The sequence below is a fragment of the Carya illinoinensis genome, chromosome 6 (assembly GCF_018687715.1).
Source record: "Carya illinoinensis cultivar Pawnee chromosome 6, C.illinoinensisPawnee_v1, whole genome shotgun sequence".
Lineage (NCBI taxonomy): Eukaryota > Viridiplantae > Streptophyta > Magnoliopsida > Fagales > Juglandaceae > Carya > Carya illinoinensis.
In genome coordinates this window covers 25,216,759-25,225,506 of record NC_056757.1, presented here as the reverse complement: position 1 = coordinate 25,225,506, position 8,748 = coordinate 25,216,759, and the positions used below count along the sequence as shown (strand labels likewise).

Genomic DNA, 8,748 nt, shown 5'->3' with positions numbered 1-8,748 from the left:
TTGATTATGGGATATAGTACTCAAAAGACACTAATCTTACACTTGTTGGCTATTCGGATGCTGATTGGGCAGGGAATGCTGATGATAGAAAGAGTACTACGGGTGGGTGTTTTTATATAGTTGGAAATCTTGTAACTTGGATGAGTAAAAAACAAAATTCTATTTCTTTATCTACTGCTGAAGCTGAATACATAGCTGCAGGGAGTTGTTGTACTCAGCTATTATGGATGAAAAAAATGCTTGATGATTATGGTTTTTCTCAAGACAATATATTGTGATAATTCAAGTGCTATATAAGTATTTCCAAAAATCCTATCCAGCATTCTCAAACCAAGCACATTGATATTAGACATCATTTTATAAGAGACTTGGTTGAGTCTAAAATAATATCTTTGGAACATGTGTCTACTGAACATCAACTGGCTGATTTGTTTACTAAACATTTGGATGGACTTAGATTTGAGTTTTTACGAAAAGCCATTGGTATATGTGATCCCAAGTGAAAGGTTTTCTATCATACTAGTTTTAGAATATTTTCTTCCAGTTTTTTTTCTTTCTTTAAAAGCATGAATGTTTCAGTTTTCTTTTAAAAAAAAAATTAAATAAATATAAAAACAAAACTGAGTTGTGTATTTTCTTTAAGGTACATGTTTGTTACATCACAGTTTGAGCATGTATGGAATTGCCTTAAAAATTTTCTGATCTTATGTACTGCTCCTCTTTGTTCAGTTCTCTTTAAGTATACTAATCATATAGGTCGTTTTGGCAAAGTTCATTTATAATGCACTGTGAGGAACCTATATGTAAGCATCCTATAATTTTTTTTTATGCTCATCAAAGAGGGAGTTCATGCCTTAAATTGACTAATACTAGTTGAACCTAGTACATCTTTAAAGAGTTCTCTTCTTGCCAAACACAAAGAGTGATCCATATAGAAAAAGTCAGTGTCTATTCATTGCGGAAAAAGACAAACACCCTACACAGATCTATCATTGAGTTCTTACAGAAAAAATCGTTGCTCCAATCATTATAGAAAAAGATGAGCAACCAAACATGAACAAAGGGGGTGTACAAACTAGTGTTTGGAGGAGATGCTTATGTATCTAAGTCCTAGCATAAAGTTTGACTTTTAAGGTCAAGAAACAAACTCTCTTGAGAGCATCTTTATAAAAAAAAAAAAAAAAAAAAAAAAAAAAAAATCTTTCTTTGAACAAAGGTATCAAAAATATAAAACAAAAGAAAGCAACAAAAAAAAAAAAAAAGAAAAAAAGAAAAGAAAGGGGAAGTTCATAACATGCTATGGTATAAGTATACTCACTCACACACTCACATGAACTTTGACATTACTGATTCTATGAGGAGTGAACATCTAAAAAGGGACTACTGCAAACGTGAGTGTGCTAAGGATTATTGAATTTTTTTTGTATATTCTGACTTGATTAAACTAAGGTGTTTTTAGGCATGTTATCTTGTTTTTTTTTTCTATTAAACAAAACAAAAACAAAAAAAACATTTACTAAAAATATAGAGTTTTTTTTTTCGGTTTTTTATTCTGTTGTTCCTTTTTATTTAAAATTTAAAAAAAAAAAAAAAGGTTCCCAGTGTGTTGCATACATATATCGGGTCTTTTATGTCTAAGTGTAGAAGTCCTAATAGAACTCTTTGGTCCAGCACGTGCACGAGGGGGGTCTTCTTTTAAAACCTTTTAGCATACCTCTTGCCCTTTGTCTCCTACACTCAGCTCGACCCTCATAAGCATCCCCTTACCCATTTTCACGGCAGCTTGCTTCCTTCCCACAATCCTCCATACACGGTGCTCTTTTCACTCTCATTCCTCCTCATTCCATCTTCAAGGTAAGTATTCTCAGCTCCTCTGTTTTTTTTTTTTTTTTCTCTTCTTTTCTTCTCTCAAGTTTTGGTATGTTGATATCTATAGTTTCTGTGAAGGTTTTTTTTTTTTTTTTTTGGTTGTTTGGTTGAGCTGCACTACTCGGAAATGGGTTGGTTGTATTGTTTTTTCCCACTATATACATGTATTGAGGACAAAGCTCAATTGCACACGGATTCTCTGTTTTTATTCTCCATGGGTGCACACCAAGTGTTTGTGTTTTTTCCTAACTCATCTCTATTTTGTTTTGGGCAATTGTTAGGACGGTTCTTTCTTATCTATACATAGTAAGGTTTTATGCACATATCGTTTTTGGGTTGTTCTCGACATTCAAACTTATAAAAAAAACAAAAAACAAAAACAAAAAAAAACCTTTAATATCATGTTTTTTTTTTCAATCTATCCTTATCCTCTAAAAAGTTTGAAAATTTCTTTTCTAAACTTGATTCTTTTACTGATTCAGATGAGATTCAAAGAACGGGCAAAACGCAAAAAGATCACTCCTCTTATACCATCCGAGCACTCTTCAAGTGAGGATGTCCCTTCACTTGAACCAATGCAGTTAGGCGACACTTCCGCCCCTCCTCCATCTCCAGCACCATCTGTGCCTGTGCCCACAGAAGCACCTCCTGATCGCTTCACCTCCATTGAAGCCGAGAATGCCTATAGAAATACCTTTTCCAAGAGACCAGTCTTGGGTGAACGGGAGGTAAGCATCCATGACTTTCTTTCGGATGACTTCCAAATTATCCGCCATATATTTATTGAAAGAGGATGGGAGAAGCTCACTCATGCCCTTCCTACACCTTGTGTCGAGGTGGTCTGGGAATTTTATTCCAATATAGCCCACTTCAATTTAGATGATCATAGCATCATCTCTACTGTTCAAGGGATTCAAATTGAGGTATCTCCTGCTATTCTTCGCAATTTATTTACTCTTCCTGAGGTGGAATCCCCTCTATACCCATATAAGGGCATGGGAGCCCCAACCAAGACTGCGATGCGCAATCTATTTGTTGGTCTCACTGGCCCCAAATGGACTGCCAAGACACACAGACTGCCTCTTCACAATATGCTTCCTCAGTATCGGCTCCTGGCCAAAATAGTATTGACCAATCTCTGGCCTATTAGTCGTCACACCGAAATTTCTCTAGAGAGAGCTTATTTTATGTATGCTCTTGCTACTGGTGTGTCTATTGATTTTCCACGGCATGTCATTGATATTATTCATCGTTCACATGTGGAAAAGGAGTTAAATCTTCCCTTTGGAAGTCTAATTACTAAATTGAACATGATTGCAAAAGTGCCACTTCGAGCAAATGAACCTACCATGAAGCTGCCAGGGTCTATTTCAACCTTAACCGTGGTTAAATTAGCAGCTGTCATCACCAAGAAGAGCCCCCTCACTACTGAGTCAGCATCCTCTCCACCTGAACCGTCCATCCCCACCTCTCAAGTTCTTGAGCAAATTTCTTTGTTATCTCAGAAGATTGATAGCTTCACAGCTAAGTGGGAGGCCAGTCAGTCCAAGTTGGAGCAACAATTGGCTGCAGTACACTCTGATTGTGTACAGGCAAATGATCGACTAGTTCAACTTTCCTTGGATGTCCAACACATTATGGCAAGCGTAGCTAATTCTGACGATGAAATATAGACCTCCATGGCTGATTGTTGACAAAAAGGGGGAGAAAAGTTTAAGGGGGAGTAGCAGCATCAAAGGGGTAGTACAATGACACAACTGAAAAAATTGAAAAACTTATCATGTTACTTTTTTTTCTGTTTTCCAGTTTATTTTTTTTTTAGGCTGTAATGCAGATATAATTTGGCATGTATTTTGATTAGGCTAACTGTCAATTCTGTTTTTATTAAATCACAACTCTTTATAATCTTCTATATCTTTTGTGATTTGATAGTTGACATATTTTCAGGAAATTTACATTCATTAAACTGGTTTTGTCATCAATCCGCCAAATGGGGAGATTGTAAAGGCAAAAAAGTTGGCTAGGATTAGATGAATAAATGATAAGGCTTATCTTATCATATTATTTATTATTGTTGGATGAATGTAAAAATAATTATTGATTTGTATCTAAACAATGATGAGTCTATCTAGAAATGTTAGAAGTTGTTTAGATAAGTCCCTGAAGTTAAAATCGAGTTCTGATAGCATTGCACTTATCCAGAAGAAATCTGAACAGAGTTTAGTTTATATCAGAAAAAGTTATCACGAAATGTTAGCAGTCCGTCGAGACGCGTTTTCGCATCTGTTGCTAACCGTCGTAGAGTCCTACTACAACTAGAACTCTTTTCAGACCTTCTATTTAAAGGGATTCGGTTTTGTATCTCTTCAAGGACTTCAAGCCACAAATTTTACAGAGGAGATTCTGAGTGTTTATGAGAGAAAATTCACTTGAGAATTTTCATGGGATTTTTCATATCTTCTTGAGTGTAATCGTGCTTTGAGTGCAAAGCAACATCGATTGGGTTTCAGATTTTGGAAGTTCCAGAAGGGAAGTCAGCATTTGAAGATTGCCAGAGGTTCTGGCTACTACTGTGGTAGAAGACAAATGGTTCATTTGTCTAGGCAAGTAAGAGAGTCAAATTGTAAAAGTTTTGTAATTGATTATTGCTTGTAATTGTTCTTCAAATAATAAAATTGACTTTCCTGGGTTTGGCTGCCCCGTAGGGTTTTACCTTTAAAGAGTTCTTTAAAGGGTTTCCCTTCGTAACCAATCATTATGTCTTGCAAAATTGATTATTTATTTTGAAGTATTTGATTCGTTTCATAATCTTGATAATTGAGATCTAACTTATTTGTTCAAGGAAATTAGTAGACAATTTTGTAGTTTTATAGAGGTACGTTGGAAATTTCAAAGTGGGAAAAAGTCGTGTCAAAATAATGTGATCACTCATCAAAGTTTTATTCGGAAAAAGAATCATCTATTTATTAGCTTGTGCGTCTCCTGTCTAATTGGTATTATTTGCTTCTAGATTTCTCCTCACATGCTCTCTCCATCACCTTCTTAACATAGTTTTGCCCAATCTTTTTTCTCTAAAATACTTCTCCCAATTCCATTTAACAGTGCAGCTTTTATGGTTTATTTCGATGCACTAAAGACGCTACAAGGACGTCTACTCTTAGCATTGGATTCAGGTTCTCAATACATGACTCTAGGAGATACACCATCATAACATGGTGTAAGAAGCACATTACTTCCACCCCTACGGCCCACTATACTTTACCTCACTACCTTACATGGAACCCACCATAGAGTTGGGGCTCCATCTCCATTAGGAAGATGAAAAGAAAAATAAAAGATTATTTTTTATTTTCCCGCAGACAAAAGCAGACTTCTAGAGAATCTCTAAGCATCCAGAAAGCAACGTGTGATATGACTTCAATGTCAATCCTTTACTCGCACAAGTTTTGCATGTAGAATCATCCTATGTCTATTGAATTAGAATTCACCATCTGGGAAGTTTAAACGATGAAATAAATTATGTTCATTTGTTTGAGAAATTGGCCAACTCTAGTTACAACTTGCAATAAATATTGCAAGAATGGGTGAGGACGATCCGATCCAGTCTCACCCATGGAGGGAAATAGCTTAACCTGAAAATCATAAAGATTGATTGTCTTGCTCAAAGTTATAACTGTTCGGAAAGAGAAGGCATTTCTCAAAATTGCAAAAGTAAAAGGAATTTTACTGACAAGATAAGGTAAAAGCTGCTTGCTTTCAATGAGATAGCAGAGGTAAGGAATTACCCTCTAATGCTGAGATGAATGGATTCATTGAAATAACACAAAAAAATGGAATACACATTTAATAACACTTCATGCACCCTAAGATCTAGCAGACGATGGTAAACACACGGTAACAGATGTACCACCTATATGGTTTTCTAATGAACTTGTGAATTTACTCTTCTTGGGTCATTGCTAGATCTTAGAAACAGAGAAGCTTTCAGCTTTAGTGCCAATGTTAATCTTTTTCCCTTCATCCTCCCCATCATTTGTGGATTTCCTGTGTTGTATGCCTCTCCCTTTCACAATCCTCGTACTATCACCCACTCTATTGGGGCATAGGGCAACTTGCAGCTCCGAATCAGCAACCACATATTGATATGATCCCAAAGAGTAACATCTTCTTGCATCCAAATTACTACTACTAGTCTCTCCGTATCTTCTTTCAATTCCTCCTCCACCATTCGAGCTTCTAAATTTGCCTAGTCTTACAGAAAATACCGACCCCCTGCCCAACTGACTTCCAAGGAAAGAAACATCATTATCAGATTCACAAATTCTACATTGAAAAGCGACATTCTAGCTACTGCATGCATATTAAGGAAAACAATATATTTATAAAAATAATTGAAGCTTCAAATATCAAATTAGTATCATCAAGGAAGCTTTTCATAAAAAAAGAAGAAATAAATAAATTGAATTTGTATCTTTCTAGACTATAAACCATCCCGCTCACTTGGCTTTCTATTTTTTTTTTTTTAAGTTGTTTTTGTGTGTTTAGTAGTATGTATAAGAAGAGAAATGTTTGTGTGATTCATGAGCATTAAGTGTTGCTAATGTGAAAGGATATACATAACGAACTACCCCTTCCTATCAGTTTAACCATTGGGACAAGTAGTGATTTCATACAGTATCAGAGTAGAGAACGTTCTAATTAAGTTTGAATCGTGACTCTATACTTTATCCAATTAATTAAATATTTCACGTGATGGTCCTAGTTATTGGGAGGAGTCTAAGCCAGCTATGACTCTATGAGGGGGAGTGTGAAATGAAATACATAACTATCTATCTCTTGTCATCAAATTAAATTTTTGCGACAAGTTGTGATTTCATAGCTAAAGGTACCAAAGTTTGAAATACTTATATATGTCAACTATTTGGAGTGTTAATTTGGAGTATGTTGATTACTTGTAGTTACATATCATTGCATTCAAAGATAAAAATTCATGGTTTTGTAAGTACTTGAGAATATACTTACTCTTTCTCTGAATAACCATTGAGTATCATCGTGATTTGACTTCCAAAGCCTAAGTGTGGTGGTATTAAGGTCATGCTCCCAATTTGAATCATCTTCATATTCTGTTTCTTGTACTCCTTTCAGCTTTGGTGTACTTAAGATTCCTTGACAGAAAGTCTTCATCTCGGGACAACATCTCACAATTACTTTCTCTAATGATGGGAACCCAAAGGAATATGCTCCACAGCAAAAGTTTGTGAGGTTTGGTAAGCCATCAAGTTCTAAGTATGTTAACTTGTTGAACGTAATCACCACACTTGCTTCATCATCCTCCATTGCTACAATTTTTGTAATCCTTTTGCATTCTCTTATAGTCATTGTCTTGAGTTGCAGCAGAGTTTTGGCCGTTGAAGATGTAACTAAATTGATCAGGCCATGACAATTTGATACATCTAAATTTGTCAAATTTTGAAGAAATACTGAGGATGGCACTAAAATTCTCAATTTGTTGCATTCCGACACCTGAAGAAATTCCAAATTATAAAAAAGTGGGCCTGGTTGGGTGTCTTCTTTCCATAAATGTGCAAGCATAGGTAGACATTCGAACCATAGTTTTCTTAATCGTGGGACTGTCGTAACTTGTACTTCAGCATCAAGCTTTTGACAATTAACTCTCAATCCACAAAACTTGAATATTGGAAAAGGAACTCCCAGCGACTTGATCCTGCAATATAATTTCCAACATATCCTTTGTCCCAATGTGCAATCCCTCCAGGCTCGGGAATGAGTGCTGTAAAATTCATCGAAACAGTGGTTAATACATAACTCCCATCCAACATAATAGAACCTACAAGAAATAACTAACCAATTAAGGAATAATTGATCTTTCTGGTTTTGCGGCTTAACATTTCAAGCTATATATATGTGGAACAACTAAGCAATAACTTCTATGAAAGTTAGTACGTCATGGAATTCAAACTGAATGAATGCATGCATATTTCGATCTTAGTAACACCATTTTTGCCCTCTTAAAAGTAGTAACATAAAATTTGATCATTTTACAATTATGCTCATTTGTTACATACACGTACGTATATGTTTGTTATATGAGTAGTGCTACTTAAAAGTAGTATATGTTTATTTATAATTTAACATGCAAAACTTATTTTTTGTTAGTTTTCTTTTGAAATTTATAGCTGAACCTGTAGAGAAGTAAGCTTTTTTATAAATTTTTCTTAAATACAATTAGCATTTTTTTTGTTGCATATTATATCTAAGCATATGAATTTTGTGATTGCGTCTAGTTCATATACTTAGATATTTATGTTATTTAATAATTTCTTTTTGAACTTGATATACTGAATAACAAGATTTGAGTATTCTTTAATAACGATTAATATTGCAACTAAATCTGTAATTTAGAAAGACTAATTAATGAAATTTATCAACTTAAGCAGAGATCAAAATAATTCTATAATAATGGGATGTAAAATTCATTCTGTTTTGATAAAGATAACATTTTCTAGTAGAAATCTTAAGAGAGCTAATTAATTTAAGTCTCTTTACCTCATCCACCAAGAAAATGGGTTGTTTAACGGACATCCCAGACTGCCTCTCTTCAACTGTTTCTTGAAAGTTCACAACTCCAGAAGCAAATATCTTAACTTTCTCGCATTCTTCGATCCACATCTCTTTTAGCATCGGCCATTTTGAAACATCCACTCCCTTATAAAACCACTTAAGTCTATGTAAATTGTGAACATCCAATCTAGTTACTTGAGGGAACACAAACCTTGGTACTGCTTCTCTTCCTCCTTCGTCTGCAACAATTTCCTCCACCCCACAATTTTCAATATAGATTATTCTCAATTGTTCCAT

At 34.9% G+C, this 8,748-nt stretch overlaps 1 protein-coding gene across 1 annotated transcript; it reads right to left on the bottom strand.

Annotated features, from left to right (window-relative positions):
* Positions 1–5,828: 5,828 nt before the first annotated feature.
* On the bottom strand, positions 5,829–8,748 carry LOC122312701. The gene is made up of 3 exons (XM_043127364.1): positions 8,437–8,748; positions 6,892–7,392; positions 5,829–6,149 (listed from the first exon to the last, which is right to left on the bottom strand). The coding sequence occupies exons 1-3, from the start codon at positions 8,746–8,748 to the stop codon at positions 5,829–5,831; spliced, it is 1,134 nt and encodes a 377-aa protein (XP_042983298.1).

Bases quoted from the DNA above. Each gene is read 5' to 3' on its own strand.
- LOC122312701 (XM_043127364.1), bottom strand. From the start codon at position 8,748: ATGGAACAATTGAGAATAATCTATATTGAAAATTGTGGGGTGGAGGAA. The intron at 7,393-8,436 runs GTAAAGAGACTT...GAATTTCTTCAG, and splicing joins CCATTTTCTTGGTGGATGAG to GTGTCGGAATGCAACAAATT. The intron at 6,150-6,891 runs GTAAGTATATTC...CTTGGAAGTCAG, and splicing joins AATGGTTATTCAGAGAAAGA to TTGGGCAGGGGGTCGGTATT.